Source organism: Boleophthalmus pectinirostris, unplaced genomic scaffold (assembly GCF_026225935.1).
Source record: "Boleophthalmus pectinirostris isolate CB_2022bp ecotype Guang Dong unplaced genomic scaffold, ASM2622593v1 HiC_scaffold_17, whole genome shotgun sequence".
NCBI classification, from domain to species: domain Eukaryota; kingdom Metazoa; phylum Chordata; class Actinopteri; order Gobiiformes; family Gobiidae; genus Boleophthalmus; species Boleophthalmus pectinirostris.
In genome coordinates this window covers 20,920,914-20,944,382 of record NW_026571115.1, presented here as the reverse complement: position 1 = coordinate 20,944,382, position 23,469 = coordinate 20,920,914, and the positions used below count along the sequence as shown (strand labels likewise).

The 23,469-nt window shown below is 40.5% G+C and overlaps 1 protein-coding gene across 2 annotated transcripts; it reads right to left on the bottom strand.

Annotated features, from left to right (window-relative positions):
- Positions 1–20,559: 20,559 nt before the first annotated feature.
- si:dkeyp-69e1.8 (uncharacterized protein LOC100001340 homolog) lies at positions 20,560–23,251 on the bottom strand. 2 transcript variants are annotated; one of them, XM_020938502.2, is made up of 4 exons: positions 23,117–23,251; positions 22,702–22,835; positions 21,987–22,332; positions 20,560–21,661 (listed from the first exon to the last, which is right to left on the bottom strand). In XM_020938502.2, exons 1-4 carry the CDS (start codon positions 23,136–23,138, stop codon positions 21,192–21,194), a joined length of 972 nt encoding a protein of 323 aa, XP_020794161.1. In that variant the 5' UTR covers positions 23,139–23,251; the 3' UTR covers positions 20,560–21,191. The 2 variants fall into 2 exon arrangements, with proteins under 2 accessions (XP_020794161.1, XP_020794153.1); XM_020938494.2 differs by having other exon boundaries at positions 22,702–22,838; positions 23,117–23,250.
- Between the last annotated feature and the right edge of the window lie 218 nt (positions 23,252–23,469).

Genomic DNA, 23,469 nt, shown 5'->3' with positions numbered 1-23,469 from the left:
GACGCATAATCTGACGTCCCATTATCTGGGTCGGACATGTCTCTTGTCTGTCACTAAACCCGCGTTTTGACATATCACGTGACACTCAGGTGCACTTTGGCTTCGGCGGATTAGCGCGTGAAATCTTGATGCTGCGCTCAGTGTGGCCTCAGCGCTGGAGGCCTTCAGCCCGGCTCCGTTTACTAATTATTTTCAAACGACGTTTTGGTATTCTATACCATACTGAGTTATTTATGTTAAGCTGTACTGTATTTTGTATTTTAAATGGATTGTTTCATAAATTGTACGATTGGTAACTCACTTAAATAAATTAAACAAGGCCTACCGCGTTCTTGTCTTTCCATGATACCAGGCCTATATTTATTTTAATAAGTCTACAAAGACTTGTGTCAGTGTGAATTCGTGTGTCCAAATACCAGGAACAGTTCAAATAGGCTCTAGCTACCCCAAATAAAATAAGCTATTGTTTTCTTTTTGCAATATTTTAGACAAACAGGCTGCTAAAATATTTTAAACTTGTCTAAACATTCAAATTCATATTAGCCTATTTATACTTCATATCCTATCACATAAAACATAGGCATATTTGTAATATTTGTTGATATAGACTAATAAAAAAAGATCACCTGTCACAGTGATAAAACTGGGGGTTTATGTTTTCTCAATTCAACAACATAAAGTGATTTAACCTAAACAAATGACTTATATTGATTTACTTTATTATATTTTAACCAGTAACTTATACTTATGTGGGCCATTTGTTTCTATCTTCTAATCTGTCAGACGTGTTATTAGCTTTATGTTCCAGTTAGGTCTCCACAGCTCTGATAATAGTCCAATAATTGGATGTTGTGGAGCATGGAAGTATTTATTTAATTCTGCTCTGAGCTTGGTTAAATTTGATTAGCGAGCTGAGGTCCACACGCATGGGTTCAACTTTATCCAAATGAAGAGAGTGTACCTGATGAGCCCAGCTTCAGTTCACTCTGGTTTGCGGGTTTGTGGAGTTCAACCAAAAGATAAAGTTCTAATATTTGAGATAAAATGTGTGGATGGATTAATAATAAAAAAAAAAAAAATCACACACTGTTCCCTGAAAACCATACAATCTACACTGATTTAAGTCAAAGAGAAAGCAAACTAGATTTTGTAAATGTGACAAAATTATTAGTTATTTTCAGACCTTTTATAATGGAATGGGCTGATGCAATGACTTGTCGTAAATAATCAGAATAATTGATACATTTTGAAAGAATGCGTAAAACTTTGTCAATGTAAATGATTAAAACTTATGATGTTGCTTTAAAATTAAATCACACATTTTTTTCACATACAACTATTTAAACATCACATATCTGCCACAATATACTGCAGACTAATGAGAAAATTACCCATAACATTTTAATTAATACTGTATTAAACAAGAGGACTCTCATTGTATTAATACTGCCGTAGCCGAACAGTATTTTTTTTACATCCACCTGTGACCAATTAAGACAAACAGCAACAACAAAATGTATTTACTACACGCTAATACTTTCTCATTCTAAAATAATTCTTCAAATAATTATATAAATTTATTTTTCAGGCATGTTAAAAAGGGTAAAGCATTTGTTAAACTTTGAGAATAATTGTTTAGTTGTGCTTTGTGTGCAAACTAAAATAGGATTTATTTCTTATTATCCATGCTTTCAAAATAAATATGTGATGCACAAGTTAGTGTATCCAGCAAATCCAATTTACATTTGAGACTAGGTGAGCTTACCCAAAATGAATATTACTTTGCACCAATCAAGTCAGCCTTTATTTATACACATATTTGTTCTAAACTCTGTTGTGTGCCAATGTAAGCTTCACTGGGGAGTATAGTGTTAGTATAAGTGTACACTGCGCACTATGTCCAGATGAGCTGTGAGCGAGACCTCACTGTTTCTAATGAGCTCTGAAGACATTTGATGAAGTAAGTCTCCTGAGGTGCTGGAAGGCCAGGATTAGGACATGGATAAACAGTGAACACTGTAACAGCGACTGATTGGCAGCCAGAGAGGGGAGTCGGGGTCAGCGTCTGGGGAGGGGGAGCCCGTGCACCTGATAAAATAAGCACAGCACACACTCGAGCTGTGTGTGGTGAAGACTAGAGCTCATCAGTTTTCATTCTCAACGAGCAACAAGACACCGTAGGCTGACTCTGTGCGTCACTAGTGTGACACTCACATTATTAATCTTCTATTGCATGATCTTAGGTGGAACTTTTTATGATCTTCACTTTTCCATTCAGGGTTGCAGTAATGTAAATGTCATTGTGCTTAGTTGAATATGTTACTAGTGAGTGGTTTGGTGATAGCGAAGAAGTGATTGACTTTTGAGATGAATATAGGTTTGATGTGAGAATACTGTAGAAGTGTAGTACGTTCCACCACATTTTGTGCCTCCATGTGGACGTCATCTACGAACCGTCATAACTCATATTTCTCTCATGTGGAGCTCTGTCTGGGAAAAGTGCGAGGACTGAGTCAGAAGTCCTCCCAAGCTGAACAGCGCTGTAGTACTTTCATTCTCCACTGCCCACGCCAAACAAAACACGCAAGACAAACTCATCACTGTAGCTCCACCTCTCCTCCCACAAACACAAACTGGCAAATGTTTGACTGAAAATCAATGCATGTGTCATCTTGTAGAAGAAAACATTTAGGTCTTAAAATGTTCTGCTACATGTTTCTGCTTACATATTGATCCTCTTCCCATCATAGGTTGCAGATGATGACAATATGGGACCATGGGCAAGTACCTGAAGACTGCTTTTAGCATCGGACATACAGTATGACATGCATACACCAGCTTGAGTGATTTTGTGTCATTTGCCACTGTGTCCCCTTTTTTCTCACATTTTCTATAAGAAACGTTGCATGGGGTGGAGACAGGGGGGTTTAGGAAAAGAGTCGGAGCTAGAGGCTGCAATGATGAAAATGTAGAGAGTCTTTTTAGGAGTGATGATGACAGGTAGAGATATTTTGTACAGTGAAAAAGCAGTGAGCAGTGAGAAAAATATGTATGAGCTTTCAGTTGACCAAAGGTGGTCCAGAGTCAGCCAAAATAGGACATTTCAGTATTGTGTGAATGAGGACATGAAGTTAGTTAGTTTGAGAAAAGAGGACACAAAGGATGGAGGTACATGATTTGTTGTTATGACCCTTTAAATTGGAACAGCTCAAAGGCAAAGAATGAATTAAATTAACCTGGTATAGTGTCGCTGTCAACAAAAATAAGAGTCTTAATAAAATGTGGCTATAATGTGGTTCTGCAGCATTCAGTGTGACCTCTCTGTTGATGTAAGTGGTGCGTTGCATTCTGGGAGGACTCCTGCCTGAGCAAAAACAATGTCTGTGTTGTTTCAAGTGCTCTGAAATGCATAATTTGAAACACTTCTAAAGGACTTTCCACTCTTTTACTGTGCGTACAAAGGCTGCTTCACAAATCATCAGTTTGCCAGTCACCAATTTGTCTCTGTTTTTCACAAGTTCGATTGCTCAGCTGAGAAGCTTGACAGCAAATGTCCTGAGGTCTGTGGTTTTAGGTTATCATGTGTGACGCTGACACCTTTAGGTGAGCTGCAGAACTCACTTTAATGGCTGACTTGCACAGTCCGCACTTGCTCCTTGGTGTTTGCTTTTCCTGGCAGCGTCCGTCTCGGCTACCCTGCTTTGGGGAGTTATTCAATTATAAATCTTCCAACATTCGGCTTCGGCTTCCTTCTGTGATCGGTCTTTGCTTCACCTGCAGCCAAGCATAGTAAAACACGCTGCCGCAGCTCTTGTGCCCAACAGTTTACTAAGCCCTGGCACAGTAAAGAGTTCTTTTTCTGAATAAGGGACCCTTTTTGTAGCATCGGTGCCAACTCATGACTGTGACATATAGCAGGATAGCCACCCAAGAAGCAGAATGATCTCACACCTCAGCCACGCGCTCACAGCCTGTGCAGTTGGGGGTTAAGGCAACAGTAAAATCTAAACCAAAAAGAAACAATGAAAAAAGGAAATAAACAGCCATCTTTAGAAAGTAAAACACACAAGTGATCAAATAGCACTGTAGTACTCAGTAGGTGGCAGCGCTTCCACCTGTCCTGCAGCTCTCCACCTGGTGACCTCATGCCTGGATCTAGCCCTGTTCACAGAGTTAAGTGTGTGTAAGAGAGCTCCTTAACCTCAGTGAATGTGTCAAATTTCTGAAAAATGTTGATGCAAGTAATTAGAATAGAATACATTTACTATTTCATATATTTGAAAAAATATTTGAAAAAAATGACAGATGGTTGTCTTTGGCTTGCTGTTTCTCATATACATGATACATGAATGTGCAGTGTGTATGATAGTGGCGTGCATCTTTCTGGCATTTTGGTGAATACATCTAACTTGAAACAAAGGCTTATGTGTTGATTGCATAGGCTGCATATTCTATATATCAGCATTGGGTTGTCATGATATTGAACTAATGAACCGAGCAAACAGAAGAGGAAAGGATTTGTGTGTTAAGGGTCTTTTTTTGTATGTTTCACTGCGACTGCGCTGTTGTGTGGTGGTTGTATTTCAGTGTGGTTGTTGTTTGAGCAGCTCCCTTGTTCCAAAGAGTGGAAGACCAATAAAATTAACTAACTCATTTGATTTGAGAAGAAATTACACTTCGCTTATTATTTACTAACCACACTAGCAAACAGTGAAATCCTTAATTCACTTTTCAGTCAAGTTCAACAGAAAGCTGAAAATTATTGGTCTGCAAAAGTAATTTTTTCTTCATTTTTTGTTGAGTAGAAGCCATAGACCCACAGTGCTGTTATGCTGTATCAGACAGGCAGCAGCAGAGACTTGAACCACCCATACAGATCAATAAGTCAAATTATTTCATTGCCGCTGGAAATGTTTTATTTTATTCACTTTTTGGGAGTGTGCACAAAGGGGGGCTGCTTCATGTACTTAGGTCTGGAGAGAACTTTCCTCTCCACTTACAGAGCCATTCTGATCAAAGGCAGTCGGAGTGTGATGTCACCCACAGCAGCCCCTAACCCACTTATTGCAGTAAATGAGAGCCATTAGCCATGCAAACACAGGCTTATAACTCTCTGTCATCTCACCAAACACCGACCAGGAAGTACAATTAAGGTCTGGTCCAAGGGGCGTTTCACAGAGGTCAGGCTACGCGCATGGGCTCATTACTGTAGCATAGACTCAACTCTAATGAGTCACTTACCCCAGACTGACCAAAGTACTGCTTGCACACCCGCCAGGGCCATCACATCTGAGCACATCTGAACATGAGCCAGCTAATAGCAACTTCTTTCTTCTTATTCTCCTCTATAACATCTGCAGTGGCATATTACAACTTGGAAATGGATTTTAAGAGGGGAGCAGAGAGTGGTGCCAGAATGGGAAAAACATGGATTGGCTCTATGGAGGCAGATTATGTGGGCATGCCAAACCTCACGCTTTGTAAGAAACAAGAAAAAGAGCCCTTTTTACATTAATGCTTGGAGCTGGGGACCAACCACATAGCGGGATAATCAAAAATCCCACCCATTTTCAAACGATGGCAATTCCAGGCGGCCAGTTGTCACCTCATACAAACCACTCTCCTTTGTGCCTTGGGTGTCACCGGAGTGAAAAACACTGTACAGGGCTGTGAGAGTCAGTGCACCACTTTTTATCCACACTGTAGGTCCATGTAAAGCCAATCCCCAGCCTTGCAAACATCCTGTAACTGCAGCGCAAATCCACTAATTCAGGCCTTTGTGTCGCCTAATGGTTGTTGTGCAGGTCTCCGTCGATGTGATATGATAGGATTGATTGCCGGGGACTGCTTTCTAGCACCGCCCTGCCACCCAAACTGTAGGGCCCAACGAGCCGTTCATCCCATGCTGCCTCTGTTGGTGGTCCCTGGTGTAAGCTATATTTTCCCCTCACTTCTCCTTCTGCCTTCTCTCTTTTATAGCTAACACAAAATTGTTCCTAATTCGCTGCTGCTAGAGGGGGGTAATTTGCGGCTTTTGGCTGAGTGTCACAAGCCCCAAATTTGAAAAAGCTGCTGGGTTCTAAAGGCGTTTTCTGTGAAAGGCGAGAGACGCGGTGAGAAAACTGTCCAAATCCAATCAGATGAATTGAAATCAAAACATGATAAGCCTCCAGCCTTATGTAATAAAGCTGTTTTGTAATACTGGCTCTAACCACATATCATTATGGCTATGCTAATAAAATAATGGTGATAATGTTGAAGAGATTCCAGTCTAGTGTAAACAGTCCAATGGGAATGTCTTTCCTCCAGTTATTTGTTTGTGCTGACTGTCTGTAGACGGACTCAAATGATGTCTCTTTTGTGTTCCACAGTATTGCTCTTTTACTCTAGTTGTTTATTCAGCTACACACAGAGAATATCACAAAAATATATTCACTCTTCTAATAACCCGTATGTACATTTGTCTTGGGCCTTGGGAGTAAGTCAGTTATATTAACTTGCTTTGTAATATAGTTGTCCAATATAAATCACAATAAAAAAGATTAATTCCTTGCTTTGGCAAAATTATGCATTTCTTTGTCAAATGACCACTTTGCATGGAGTATAAGCAAACTGTGCAAAAAGTGCCCGGATGTGTCTTTACACCCATAGCTCTGAGCAGGGCCCGTGGGTGTCCCCAGTGGTCTCGTCAGAAGCCTTCTTTCATTTTGATTAATGGCACCTTCCTGGTTCCGTCCCATCCTTGGTGGTTCCTTGCTCCTCAGGGAACAGCTCTTTTGAATGTTTTGTTTTTTTCATTCCACATGGTTTTTCACTTCCACAACAGCACGTCATTACCCGCGTGTTTAAACACTTTACAGCTACAAAGAGAAGGAGGAGCAAAGAAACACTCACCAGCAATGAACAGTCCTACATGAACTCAGTATCACTCCAGGGAGCTGTGAAGGCTGCTCTGGGAGCCAAATGAAGTCCATAAATACTATGGCTGTTGTCACATGTCTGGCATGTCTTGAGAGGAGTGGAGCAAGCGGGGCGGCCCACCATGTTGAAATGAAGGGTGATAAGTTTGGGCGGCCTCGCTGAATTAGACACTACAAGTTTGCTTAGAGCCAATGACTAATGAGGCCAAGCCTGCAGTGAGATGAATCCAAAACATGAGAAGAACGCGTGGTCTAAGTCAACCACAGCTTGTTGACAGTGACAATGGCTCAGTTCTGGGTGGGAGACACATCACAACATGGAGGGCTGTTATTTCATACAGACTCTGTGATAAGGAGGCTACTCCCTCACTGACATGCACTCAGAGCCTGTGTCAGACATAAACTAAGGAGAAACCTCAGAAGAAGACCCCACTCATCACCCATTTACAAACTATGAATATTGATTATGATCTTGTTCTAGACAATTGTTCTATCAATAAACACTGACTCATTTTTAGGTTGACTTTTCTGACCATGACTATGGGGCATATTTTGTGATTTTGATGACATTTTTGATACACTTTTATTGACTCAGTACTACAGTATTCAGCTCAATCAGCTCAAATGTATTAAAATAATGTATTGAACCTACACTATATAAATGTATTGTTAGATATTAATGACAACCTTGTATGGGTAAGATTTCAAGAGAAAAGCAGTAGCAGCTGCACAACTGTTTTTCCATCTTAAACCCATTGATCAGTACGAGTCCAGAGAGGCGAGTGGGAGAGGGCTGAGTCAAGGACCGTAGCTCAGAGGAAGCTGCAGGTGTGAGGAAGAGAAAACACAATCACAGCTCAAGTCAAACAAATGGGTCTCAGCTGATGGAGATAGATGGAGAGGTCAGCATTCCAGTCCAGGCTGGAGATCTGCGCTCGCCATAGGTCCTGTGTATGAGGTGCTCCCGGGCCAAACATCTGCAGACACCCGCGTTGCAGGCAGGAGGAGCGGAGGTCAGGGAAGAGGGGGAAAGATGTTAAAGCAACTCATTGTTTATCTTCTGAAGCTAAGGAGTCCTGCTGAGGAGGTACCCGCATAAGTGAGCTTCCCCACTGGGGAAGTTAACTTCGTCTGTCTTGTCTTCAAGTTATGACTGCTATCATGAGAAACAGAAGAAATAGTTGGACATTAGTCACAGTGACATTTAGTCATGAGGGAATAAGAATTAAGCTTTTACTTAGGTATGACTTATGATGTAACCTCAACTAGGTATAAGGTGGGCTTTTCCATTCGCACATACAAGACTACATATAAGTGTTTTAGTTTTTTCCACATTGTTCTGCTGTGGAAATTTCCCATTTTGGTGTTATCAGAAATGATTGTCAGTTTGCCATTTGTGGCATCCAACCTTAAAATCAAATGCGTAACATTTTCTATACTATATCCATGTACAATACAGATCCTTCCTGCATTGAAGATAACTCCTTTTGGGAAGCGTGTTAACCTTTCTCATTTGTCCGACATGTTGGAGACAGCTAGAGGTCAGAGAGGGCAGTAAAGGGGTAACATTCTATAACCCGCTCCACTGCCATCTTTCAGCGAGCAGAATTCTAACTGACTGCTTCAAATTTCAGCTCATTTTTTTCTTCCTTCCCCAGGAGTCCCATAAACTAGTGTTTTTTCTGTTAGTGAGAGGATGAGTTGAAGCTCATAAAACGTGCACTCGGAGGGCACTGTGAGGTCTGTGTTAGGGCCGTGGCAGCAGCCCTGGTGATGCTGCAGTATAAAGTTGTACACCTCGGGAGTACTTAATCCCTGTGAGCAGTGCACGGCCCGGGGAGGACACGCTCTGTAAATCTCCTACGTCTGCTCTGTTCTCCAACGGCAGCCACAGCTTGTAAAAGGAAAACACATGACAGGTGCCAGAGTCAGGAATGTGGAAGAATTCTGTAATAAAATATTAGCACTTGGATAAAAAAAAAAAACTCTTATTAGCTGTCACAGATAAACTTCAAGGATTAGAGATAAAAACTATAAAAAATATTAACAAATATAGATATAGAGATATAGGTAATAAATAGACTGCAGCATATCGTAATCCAATTATTACATTAGCTTTTTTTTTTTTAGTTGGCCCATTATTGTAAACAGTATCTCTTCTCTCTTTGCATTTGGTGTGCTTTAAAATTTGTGTCAAATGCATGCCTCATTATAATAAATACAAAATTAAAAAGAAATGATCTACAGAGACAAGCAAGCAAGTGTCTTTATGTAGTACTTTTTACAGACAAGGGGGTCATAAACAAAGTTGAAGTACAGAAAAAATGAAATGAATTAAAATTATATATTGCTTACAAAATACTATGTTTTTTACTTCACTTATAAATACATTTAAATTATAATGGCAGCAGCACATTTTCATTCATAAACACACAGTTGTATGCCTGGGCCCACACTGGTTGTATAGGCTACATGTGTGTTTTGCTGATGGCACTGTGCACGATTTATTTGAACAGATGTGAACTCTCAGTGCCAGCGCTGACCTCAGGACCTACTTGGCTACACTGCGGCTGATCTTTCCGCCTTGGAAAAATAACACTCCATTTAACAGACTGACCCATGGAAGGCAGCTATGGCCTGGAATAAAGCTTCACTTCCACTCAATATATGCTTATAAAATGAAGGCTTTATAAAAACCCATGTGAAACTCTCTCACTCACTGGTCTGGTAGTGCTCATAATGTTTCCTAATTTCATCTATGCCCTGCAATTCAACGTGATCATGACAGCTCTATAAATTATATAAACACTTGGACTGATGTAGTGTGCATTCCTCTGGTCAAGATCGTATCTTTCAAAACATGAACGAAAAGAAAATATTTCCAACTGCTGCCATGAAAAAACAAGTAAGGGCACAAAGTTCAGCACTGTTACTTCATGAAATTTAAAGTCCCATTGTGTAACATTCCTGAAAACAAATAGCATGTGAAAACTTAGACCTTACTGCTTTTTGGATTACTTATTGTGGAGGTATGACTGCCACTGTGCACCTGTGGTTCCTCCAACTGTCACACAAATAAAGTGTCTTGCCCAAGAACACAACAGCAAAATTTACTGAAGGTGCTGGGATTAAATAGCCTCAGATCCAAGCCACTCCTGCCCATGTTGCAGCATTAAACATATGAAAAAGTAACTGTACTTTGACCTCCGCAAACTGAAAACTACAGTTAAATCAAGCTCTATATAAACGCACAGTATAACCTTATCATGGGACACCACACAGCAACATGTTGTCAGGCTCTGTCCTTGTCTTCTGTGAAATATCTCTGTTACACTAAGCAGGCGTACAGTAAAACCAGAAGTTATATTCTTTTCCTGCTTTGATATATAGCTGTGGATTTATACCCTCATTGACTGAAAATGGAGGGTTTTATACCAAACAGGGCGCACATTAACAACAGCAAGCATGAGTTAAGGGAGTGCAGAGGTTGCCGACAAGAGCTATAAAGGCATTGGATTTATGTGACGGCGCAGTCCAGGCGGGAGGTCAGAGCCAGAGTGAAGCGTGGAGGGTCGACAGGGATGAACACACGGCAATGTTTGGACAAAGGACAGAAGAGAGCAGCGCTAATTCATACCATGCTAATTGGAAACAGAAGAGAGGAGCACCTGAAGCTCACTGTGATGGAGCGGGGGGACTTGGGAGGGAGCGGGACACAGGGGATGGACGGGGTTAGGGTCAGTGTCAACGGCAGTGCTGCTGTCTTGCACCCTGTTTAATGTGTGGGTTTTAACCTGTAGTTCCAAGAATTGTTGACACATATTTATGCTTCCTGTATTCTTTTGGGTGCAAAGGAGTCAAATGTTGAAATGATTAGTGTGTTTTCTTTTCACTGTTTAATGAAATATTTGCAATAATTTGGAAAATGTGGTTTAATTTTGCACATAAATAAGATTTTTTAAAAAAGAGTGATGGATGAAGCCAAAAAATAATAATTGGAAAGATTGAAAAGATCAGAAACTACTCACACTTACCAGAATCTTACGATAATGTATTTTATTTATTTGAGCAAAATTTGTCTTTTCCCAGCAGATATAATCTTGAGGTTAAAGTAAATCTAATTAGAAAGCATTTTATTGACTGATATTTCAGAAGTGCATGTTAGCATGCTAGTTGTGTTTAGCGTTATTACTACGGCAGTACTCCATTCTGGTGTCTGAGAGTTGTGAAAAGCTCTTATAAACTCATCGCAGTCAATAATTTGGATGCTCAAAATGTCTAAAATAGGTGATGAATAACTTTAGACCACTGCAAACATGTTTTTAAGATGGTAAAGATCAGACACATTGGCTTTAAACATATGAAATAAATTGATATGCTTGAGTTTATGGGAAATGTGTGAATTTTTGGGTGGTAGCGGGATGCAGCAGGATGGAGGATGGGGTCACTGTCAATGGCCGCCTTGTCCTGATACTTTGTGTGTTTTGTTAACACCGCCAGCCAGGCTTCAAACTTCATCACTGCTTGTGCGACCAGAATTAGAGTCTCTAGTGTCAGAGATTGTCAGCTTGTAGTGAGGGGCTCCTGGACCACCCTGCTACACCCAACACCACCCCACACCCAGACAGCACACAGAACCAGAGCCCCCTCAACCTCTCGTTTAAACAAATATGACAGCGTGCTCCGATAATCACTGCACTGAGTCATTGCATCCGTTAATTATTGGACTGGTCATATGAAAAGACACATTCATTTTTCAAAAGCTGCTGTCTGCGTGACGCCTGTAGTGTTTCAGTGAGTGATGGTGTATTCAGATGTTGGCTGTGACTGGGGTTTGGCGTACTGCTTTGAATGAAGTCATCTTGGAAGTTTAAATGGAAAAACAATACTTGATGTGCTTCATATCTGCTGGTTCTGGTAGTATTTGCAGGGGGTTATTGTCAAAGTTGAATGGAGTAGTCGAGATCTGTGCTGAATTAAATGCTATAGACTGAAACCTTAACATGAATCCTCTTTCTGATTAGGCTACTTTTGAGCACGATTCTGACCCTGCTGCTGTCATTCACCTCTGGCTGGTTGCTGTGACTGTATAAAAATAATAAATACTTGCCCAGACTTCCACTGTGTGACTACTTATGCCACTATTTCCAGGTCCACTCTGCCTCATTTTGCTGCTTATAATACACCAATGGCTTTGTGGCGCTCCAGTGATAAAGCAATCAGAATGGTGCTAGTGATGGGCTGTCCTATACAGACCTCCTTGTGCTTGCAGGAGAATTGAATACATATCCTAAACCAGTCCTGAGAATGGTGGAGGGGAACATATGGGGAACATATTGGTGGCAGTGTTTTGATCACAGAAGAATACAACACGATTTAGATGTGGTAGGGGCTGCGTTGTTTCTCTTTTAAGGCATGTCAGTTGTCTTCCTTGCTTGGGGTTATTTGAGCAAAACTCTTTTTCTGCTTTGTCACCGCTCAGTGATTGACGTGCGGATGGTCTCCACACACGAATGAGTGCATGCAAGCTCTTTGAGATGATGGCACCAAACTGTCCACAGCTCTTTCTACTCTAGTGGTTAGCACACAGACGTTTGTCCCTGTATCCAGGCTTTTTCCACCTCCTATCTATTCTAAGGACTGTGCGCACTTCAAAGCCACCACAATGTGTCGGCTTTCTCTCACGATTTGTCTCTCACACACGTCTTCTCTCTGCTGTGCAAACCATGCACAAACTGAAACACATTGGACTGTTAGGGATTCATTCTACATAGTCTTTGATCACTTTTGTATGGCTAGCATTCCACCCCAAAAGAGTCCAAATATACTTTGGACATTGAAGAGTTGGTTTCCATGTATCCATTGTACAAGTTTTGACAGACAATGTCTGAAGCCTCAAATGATGAGCGAACACCAGATTCATTGCATGTCAAAATATACTGGGTGATTCTTTCCACACAAACTGAAGTAAAGACAGAGCAGCTGCACATCTTCATCTCATTGCCTGCTCCTGTCATGTTTACGCGCTGCTCTTTTCTGCAGGATGCGTGCGTTCAAAGGGACCACAGAACAAATCAGAGGCCCTCCCGGTGCACCGATGGCCTGTCTCTCATTTCACATGGAGATTGAAGGCTCTGGGCGTCAGAGAGGATCAGGGGCCGCCTCGGGGCCTCTGTGTTTCCACCGCACGGGAGCCGGACCGTGGCGCACACCAAACGGCAAGCCCACCACAAGCAGCTCTTCCTCCTGATGTGTCTGCAGAGAGCAGTTATGGGAAAAGCCCCACAGACCGTACTGCAGCCCTTGTTAGCTCAAGGTCGCGTGTGTGAGTCCACTGTGTGTTCTGGGTTTGGCTGATTTTGAAAAAGAGAGACAGAGATATAAAGACTGTGAGCATGGGGAAGAAGGGACTCCTGACGTTTCCTGAGGAGTAGAACTGAATCAAAGCTGAAAGCTGAACCAGATTAGACCAACTCTACTGTATTAATATTCTATCTGCATAATATTGCACCGTTCACGAAAATAATGATGAAAAATCAATGATAACATAATCAGATTTAGGCTCACAATAAATCATACTGTGTAGAGATGAGATTGTACTGACCTCACAAACTGAAGCACCATAGCTTCAAACGCCCAACCTGTGTCATTAATTTGACAATGTTATTTTGAAACAATTAGCATTTCAATAACTCGTCATATTTTAAGGATTTCTAGAAAGGCAAAATAATACAATTAAAGAAATTACTTACAGTGAATTTTCAATGCTTTAAAGCTTTCTTATCAAGTATAATTTTATGTAAATGCCTAAATAATGAAACCTAACTGAAAATCACTGTTCATTTTGAATATCCATGTGGTCTAATGTTTATGATCTAAGTGATGTGCCAACATTTAAGTGTTTACTCCTCTTACTATTGTTGGTGGTCGTCTGATAGCAGCTATAATATCCACTGCCACGCTCTCTCTGGTTTATCCACAAATAAATGGGGAACAGGCCGGATATTTCCTCTTCTATTTTGTGTCTCATGAATTATATGTTTGGCTGAGACCAGGGCTTTCTGCTGCTGTGATGTAAACAGCATGTGTCCTGCTGTTGTTTTGAGCTGCTTTGGTTTGATAGTTACAGCTTACTGTCGCTTTGCACACACTCCATTATTTATCTGCTCCTTCTTCAGAAATACATAGAAAGCTCTATCACATAATATTACATGTGGGGGCTAATTGTGCAATACAAATAGTGACTAATAAAACAGTAGTCTTATATAATACTTTTCTAGACACTCAAAGTCACTTTTAATTTTGTAAATGACTCAATTTAACACTCAAATATTGCCCTGAGGTAGACTGACGGAAGAGTGGCAGTCACTCTGCGCCATCGGCCTGTCCAACCACCACCATTTACTCACATGCAAGGTAAAGTGGGGTTTTGCCTCAAGACTCTAACATGCAATAGAGCCACTGCTGCCCCATTAGGGCACCTGGTATTCCCAGCGGTCCCCCATCCAAGTACTAACCAGGCCCAAGCCCAGCCCTGCTTAACTTCCAATATCAGAGTAGATCGGGCATTCTCAAGGTGGTAAAAAACATGTGACTCCTGCTCCCGGGGCACATCATATTTATCAGAGAAGAATATAATGACACCAAATAAGAATTATCTGCATCTGTCCAGATTTTCTTTCTGTATTTAGTCATAGTGAACGTGCTGTATATCTCCAGTGTCAGTCTAAAGTGGCTCTTGACTTTGCTTATCCTCCTCTTATGTTTTAAGTTAAGTCTTCTTTCTGTAAAACGTTAAAGTTGTTTAAAGTGAGGGAGGGCTCTGCTCCTGAAGAAGGATGTGTGGACTTAAGAATCTGTGAAGTGGAGATGGCAACAGCAGATCCATTTCAAATACAAGTTTTACATCGGAGCCATGTTTCTAATCTTCCCTCTTGTCCGTCTCTTTGTAGGCCTGCCTTAAGCCCCCCAGCATCTCATGGAGGGCATGGCCATCATAACCAACACGACAGCACATGGGCCTGAGTGACATCGACGCTGATGGCAGGAGCGAGCGCAGGCCTCATTGTGACTCCATTTATGTGGTAAGAGCAGAGATTACTACTTGATCCAATAGAGCAGAGAGGAGCGGACCGGGCCTGGGTCAGATCTGATTCTGATTAGGTCCGTGTTGCAGCAGGAATAATACAGCCACCTCCCCCAAAGCCCCCTGATTGTTTGTGTGTGTGCGCGAGCCTGCGACCAAACCGCAGCCTGGTGTCCTTTACAGAGTGAGGGGTCTGCTCTGATGGTTCAAACACAGCGCATGGCCCCCTCTTCAAAAGGATCCCCAATCATCACACCCACTTACAGCCAACGGCGCATGTCACTTAATGTGGAGCACACTATTCATCAATTATGGTGGGCTCAGGGGCCATCCGTGTCCCACCACAGAGCAGTCTGGTGTTGTGAGTGAAGCACCCCCCTCAGACCTCATAGGCCCCATATGCCGTGGAGACTGCCAGCTCACACAACATGTCACGAGAAGACGGTTATCTTGTTTAAGGCTGGACTCCTACAGTGGGGCTTTTTTTTTTCAAGTTTCTAAGATCAGAATGAATGCATTAATGTATCGACATGACACACTCACTTTAGGTTCACTTAGCTGTAGACAAACAAGCATTTTAAACACATCCTACAAAATGTACATTATTATTTAGTGTTTACAATCCAGGTACTGAACTAGTTTGAGTATCTCCATAACTTACTTTTACCTAATGGGATGACCATCCTCATCCATCCTCAGCTCTTTTATTTTCTTCTATGAGGAGATTGTTACCGGAAACACAGTGCAGCAGGCTGGTCCACACGCCTGCAGCACAGGCACCTTCACCCTCACACAGCGCGGCGCATCTGTCCACTGGCACGAGAACTGAGCCGGACCAAACCATTTACTGTCAGCGCACGCCGACATGTTGCCAGGGGCCATTAGTCAAGCCCCACTGCCTTTTGGTATTCCAGTGACAAAACGTATGTTCAGGTTGTAGCAGTGAAAATAAATGCCACAAATGTGGCAACCATATTTGGCTTTCCCTTCTAAGAGGCAGATGACGGCAGGAAGAGACCACACATCGTCTTTTCAGCCCAAAGACTTTCTCATGGAGTAAACCCAGGACTAAATCCTGAGTCCCTACTTCAGCAGCTGCGTCCGATTTTGCATTGTAAGAGGTTGCGCTTACTTTTTCTACCCTTCTCAACACCTTGTTTCATGAGCCCGAGGAATGTTCTAGTCACATTATATCTAAACTGCCTTCAGTCTAAAACAATGCACTTTCCAGTTTATTATGTCGCCACCTTTAATATAATATCTTATATCCTATTAATAGCTCAAATGATAGGGAAAATAGTGTACTTTAATGCAAAAGTCAAATGTACAGGGTATACTTAGTTCAAATAATGAAATATGTATATTAGTTAGACAATTCAACTTAAATATGCAAAAGTTAATAATATTAACAATATATACTAAATCCCTTGCAGTCTGACCACAGGGTCAGCATTTCAACATAGACCCTATTTGATGATGTCTAGACAACAATGGAAACACTGAGGCTTATATTAGTATATTAATAGTGCGAGGGATGTAAAATACTTCAGGGAGGTCCGAATTAATAATATCCAGCATCTGCACTGCACGTCATGTTGATTCAATTACAATAGCTTCAAGCTGGAGTCAGAGGTATTTTTTGTGTAAAAAATATAAATCTGATAATATTTATGTTCCATACGAATAGGCTTTAAAATGTAGCACATGCCCAAAGTTTTACTGGATTTACAAGGTCTTTAATGAGAAGAGAAAGGAAAATGAAACAAATATAAGTCATTGCCCATATTATACACACACACTATCAGAACAAATATTCCAATCTATTTTTCCCCAATACATTTTTTAAAATACATTTATATAAGCTTATTGGTTACATATTGGCTGTTCAAATTTATTCATTCCTTTAATACAACTACTCATTCAGTATTTTGGTATTCCTCTTCATTATTTATGTTACAGTAAAACTAAATAACCAACATTTGTGTGAAGCCTAATTTTATCTTAATTTTTATTTATATAATATATAAATACGAATACATTCACAATCAAGTTTTGCAGAGAGAAATTATGTGTTTTATCAATATTTGTTTATAAACAATACAGCATTGTACAAATGCATTAATATATGTAATAAGCCTATATAATATAAAATATGATAATAATATATCCCATAATATATCCCATATTTCGGGGTTTAAAATAAATTATGCAACAAATGTTCCATATAATTTCATATATTATTTATTTGTTAAAAATAAAATACTTGCGATTCATGCAATTTTCATATTAGAGCTGTAGTTTTTTTCACAGTCGGAAGAGGAGAGAATAAACAACTGCAGGGGCACACGCTCACACAGGAAGAAGCATGAAAACAGCAGTAATGGGAAAAAGATGAGCGGCTTACAGTCAGATCACCCAAAGAGACGGAGAGAGAGAGAGAGGACAGGAGCCCACTGCTCTGCTCCAGGACCATAGCGCCACAGCTTATAACACACAACGTTTATAATTGCACAATGTATTGCCACCCATCCAAGATCATTGCATAACAACAAACAGGGTTAAGAAGAATAAATCTCTCAATAGGACGTCCTGTATTTTATATTAAAAATCTTAACAGACGCTTCGTATTATTTATTGTTGTAATAAAAAGCATTTTGATACTTACTCAAATATATGTTCTACAGTCTGACCACCATTTTTAATATAGATTTAACTTATTATATTTATTAAGTACAACCTCATACAAAACGGGTACATTCATATTAGCCTACAATCAAATTATTATATATGTGCTTTTTAGAAACCTCTTTTTTGATTTTTTTTTTTTATATATATATTTTTGTCTCATTGCTCTGTTGTCACACATTCAATATTATTCATTTGATTTATTACCCAGCTCCATAGTTTTTCTATTACACATTCTCTGGCTGTGTTGGGGCTGAATGAATGCTTCTCCAGTCACACCCCACATGCAGTAGTCCATTGATTCCTCCATGTGCAGCTCAGGAAAGACTGTGTCATCTCTGTTTATTTTCCTTTCTCTGTGCTGTCTTTTCCACTCTGCAGGGCGCAACGATAACACCAAAAACCCGGAGCTGGACTCACGGCGGCCGGCCCCAAGTCCTCAAGGGCCCTTAGCACAACACGAGAGCAATGTGAGGAGACCAGCCCGACCCAACACTGCCTTAATGATGGGCCACTGGTGAGTCCCTCCAATGTTTGTGCAGATCCTGGTTTTGCTTATACACACAGGCACAAATCAACTGTCTCTACTGCTCCAAGAGAGGCCTCTGCTGTCTGTGCCCCAGGGGACACACTACACACTTTGATTTGTGACCTCAGGGCTCGGGATGGACGAGAGAGTACTTAAGAACTGCTCATGTACGTGTAAAAGAAAATACTGGTGCTTGAGATTCAAATTTTTGGATCCCACAACAAAAAAATCAACTGGTGTAAGGAATTGGTGAAATGACGTTTTCCCTAACCAGTGAAAGACTAATTAGAACATAGAACAGTCCATAATAATAGCAGCGGCTATAGCAAGTGTGGCGTTAGAAGCAGGGTTGTAAAAAAAAATCATCCTAAACTTTTATTGATGCTATGAGTGATCTTAAACTTTTTCAGTAAAATGGTAAAATTAAAACAAAAAAACTATTATTGAGTGAATCGCAATTATATAGGAAATTGTGTAATACAGAGATGTTAAAAGAGCGAGGAGCTGTTTATGTAAGACCAGTAAATCAATTTGTATTTTCACTCAGAGTATTTGTATGGCACTTACAACAGAAACAAAAGTCTTTCCATAATTTTTCATTAAAGTGTTTGTTTTCATTGTTGTTTCAAATTCGGTACTGAGTATGTCCTTAGTATCAAGATTTAGTTTGAAATGTGGTACAGTGAAAACAATAGGTTAGAATAGTGATTAGTGATTTAGTAGCAAACTGGCAAAGTATTTTTAATATTTGAGTGCTATATTTAAGTATTGTGTTCAAAGTAGTCAGATTTTTTTTTTTTTTTATCAAATATTTAACTTATACAGTCATGCTGCCCTTTGTCGTCATCACCACAGATTTAAACCTAGAGAAACATTTTGCTCTCCAAAAAAGACTCATTAATTTCTGCATAAAGCCAACTTCATCTTTGTACTTCGCTTTATCCATTGTGTATCCAGTGAGAGCTGAATAATATTTGGACAGGTGCTCTCCTACATACATGGACTTGAAGAGAGTAGTCTGACGTTTCATGAAGAGAGAAGCATGCAGCCTCCGTCAGTGGCATAAACTCCATTCTGCATGTGTAATCCCTGACAATAAAAAAAAGTTTAGCACCAATTCTCTGTTACTTTTGAAACCTGTTTTCTGCCCTTCTTCCATACAACAGCGGAGCACACATCTGGCAGACAGATGTAGTTCTCACTGCCTCTCTCTCACTCTCTCTTCTTCAGGGAAACATGAGAGCAGAGCTAATTCGCTCTCCAACCTCCCACCAACCAGCGCACAGCCGGACCACCCACATTCGGAAACGCCTTGCAGTTCTCGGGGCAGGCAGAGACGACGGAGTGAGGCAGAGAGGGAGAGAGACGTGAGGATGGTTAGCAGGTTAGCAGTTTTAGCTGAGTATTCATTACAGCCGTGTCACAGTATAACCTTCTATTGTGAACACAGGCTGAAGCTTTGTTCTATTCATAAGGATCTACAGAAACTTAAAAGAGAAAAGTAAAACACCAACAATCTGTTGACAAAAAAATCAGAAGTATGCACTTCTTACTTTTAAAATGAGATATGCCGTTATCATCCCGCAACCGGCCCAAAGTTATTTTTTAAGTGTATCAAATGCCAAATTAAATTACAGCAAAGCAAGTATAGACCGATATCTGATTCAGACTCCAAGTGCCAAGGATAGATAGTATTTATACAACAGTAACGCTTTTCTACTCTTTTACCCATAAACAAATGGAAGCCACACACTAATGTGCCTTTCTGTGCATAATTGCTTAAATAAACTTAATTTAAATGTTTATTTATTTTCCAGTAAGTGATATTTTAAATACATTTCTATTTCTTTTCCATGACTAATGATCACTTTCTTTCTTTAGCCAATTTCAGTTTTGTTTTCTTTTTTAATTTTTATTTTAGAAATAAACATTTTATATATATATATATATATATATATATATATATATATATATATATATATATATATATATATATATATATATATGTATGTATGTATGTATATGTGTGTAAATGTGTAAATTCCACTGACTTGTGTCCCAAAATTGAAAAACCACAATTTGTAACTTTTACTGTACATAATTGTGTCATACTAATGACTTCTGCCATTACCAGTTCTCTCAAGGTCTTACTGGGTCTTCAACCGACAGACTCTAAAGGATAGTGCTTTTTTATCCACACAAAATTAAATACAGATATAGGTGTATTAAAAACCAATGTAAAACTTATAATGCTTAATTTGAAGGTGAATGGCTCCACCATGTGGACATCCAAAGTGTAGCATTCAGCAAGTTGGACAAACGTTCTTTGGTCTCAGAAATGTGTGATAAGATAGTTTATTCAGCAGGGCCTCCAAACTGTGATATTTAGTGTGTCTTTAGTTATATATCTGAGAGACGTGTTTCCATCATCGCAATAACACCATATGTGCTACAAACAATCACTTTCAAACAACATCAAATTATAAAATAAATATCTTCTTGAGTTCTATCATGCTCAGTTCATTGAACAGACTACAAATTAATAAAAAAAATATATAATTACTTGTGTAAATAGGACCATATTTAGGTGTATCAAATTTCTACCCCTAACCGACATTCTTAAGTAATTATAATAATAAAATAATGCAATTAACTTCTTCCTGAAGTTAATTATGTAACAACACTGTAAAACAAGAGAATAACTTTTCAGAGTGCAATTACAACCATTTAAATGTAGAAATAAATACTACTGAGCCATTATCTACCAAGATGAGGGCACTTATTGTGTAGGCTTGTACTGAACAGTAGTCATTTTCATGATTAATTGAGGCACAGATAAAGGTTAAATTCTCTTCACACTGGAGGCTTAGTAATAAGGAAGCTCTAGCTCTGCAGCTGATGGGTGCACAGTAACAGTGATGTGACGTTAAGGTGCATTCCATTAAAAATGTCCTAACTCTGATTTTGCATTTTATTTTGTTTTCTGTGTTTTTCTTCTGCCTACTTCAGTCGCCACTGACCCAACTGTAGCCCCTACTGCCCCACCCACTGGCCCCCCCACAAAGAGCCCAACCAGAGCCCCCAACAGAGCCTCTCTCCTCACCAGTTTAGGTAGCCCCCACACCCAGCTGGTGAGCTTTTCCCATAGCCTCCACAAGAAGGAGCCTTGTGAAACCTGGACATCACTACATGGGAACAGAGCATCTAAACTCAGGTCTATATCTCCTATGCTATTCTCTGCCTCCAGCCTCACCCCCTCTTCATCTTCAGAGTCCAGTCCATCTGCTTGTCTCTGTCTGACGATCTCCCTTTGTCTCTTCTGGATCTGTTCCTCTATGTCTTGGTACAGTTGGCAACTGAAGTGGTCCTCCCCGCTCTCCATCACGACTTGGTCCACTTTGTCCAGCAGCTCTCTGACTGCTTCATTGGGCTCTGCTCTACCTAGACATTCAATGATCAATAATACTTCAATAATCTTTCAGTAGTTGAATGCACTTCAACTTTTAAAGATGTAATTGTTTATTTTGAGTTATGTCACATTATCAGCTGTCTTAAAGGGTTTTATTTATTACTCTGTTTAACCGGGATACTCTCATTGAGATTTGGAATTTCATCTGTGGTCCTGGCCCCAAAGGGGACCCTGTTGCTTAAGTAGTATTTGAAACCGAAGTGCCTAGAGGACACTTATCTCATTAATATATATGTGAGCACATATATTTAGATTAGCCAGCAGTGATTCTGGGTAACAAACACATTTTAGACCTACCCGGCTGTGTCTCCAGCGTGTGGTAGCGGTCCCCACACCTCCTCACCAACTCAGTCAGGTCCTTCCTCCAGTTGAGGAGGTAGTCCTCCAGGCCCTCCTCGTGATCCAGTTCTTCTGTGTGGGTAAACATCACAATGGTGTGTTTTTGGACCATGGCTTGACCCAGGAGCTTCTCGAGAACATCCAGAGCCTTGGTCTCGCCATCAGCAGGTTGGTTTAGGGGCACACACAGAAGGACGGCGTGGGGCCCGGGGCTGGACAAGGCCAACAGTGAAGATAGTTGCCTTTTCCTGTCCTCTGGGACGCAGCTTGAACCGAACCAGTCAGTGCTGGACACTACAGTCACCTGGTAGAGGCAGAGTCAAGTGCTTTATTATTAGTTATTGTATGTGCAAAAGTGCATCATGGGGATGGAATCTCCTTAACTCCACACAAAAGGTCCCATTCGGCCTGGGAATCAAACCAAGGACCTTCTTACCACCTAACTTGGCACTCTGTTGCCCAGGGAATATGTGATGCGATTGTAACAATCACATTAATTTGTTAAATTACCTTCAGTATCTTAAAAATAGAGTCGGTATTAGGCCCACTAGTCTGCTTTCTTTTATGATTATCATTATGTACAAAAATATTTTCACCTTCCATCATCTGCACATAGTAGTTATGTGTGTTATGTTTTCACTCTTCTTTGACTGTCTCTGAGGCTGTGTCTCACCTGTCTGCCTGCAGCTTGGCCCGTGTGTTTACTACATTCTTGACGGAGAGTTGCGCCGCCCTCCTGGCCCAGGATGGTGCTCACTGTGGAGTTCTTCCCTGCCCCGGCCCGGCCCAGTACCACCACCCGGATCTCTGCTGCGCAATGGAAATAGTCAGCATTGTTGTTGTTTTTTTAACACTACAGCAGTGTTTTTTATACTTAACAGCTGTATTAACAACATAGAAACACGGCTACACAAGCAGCGACAGTTGTTTGGTTAAAGACTTGTCATCAAAGGTGAAACACTATAAATGGACGAACTGCAGAGTTTTAAAGTAGGTGCGGCTGTCTACTCTGGCGAATCTGAGATCCGCGCAGTTTACTATCAATAATAAGATCTATTTTCGTATAAATGTCATGTTATAAGTCTTACCGGACAGATTAGAAGCTGACATTCCTGGAGCTGCACGCGGCTCTCTTCTGATGGGGTGAACTGTTTGTAAAGCAGCACTTCCTCGTTCCTACAGTGACCAGTGACTCTGAAGCAGCTGTTCAGCGCATCAGCAGCTACAGCCCTGCACACTCCGGGCATGCGCTGACTGGAGCTTTGGCATCTTCTTACGGTGCGGATCCTAATGTTTATAACAAGTTACACAGGTTGTAGTGTAGGCAAAAACAAATTTGACTTCGAAAAATACTTGACTCGACATGATATAGGCCTAATAGTGCTCAGATGAAAATTTGTTTTAAAGGGGATCCACGGTGAATAAGGGACTACTACGAGGA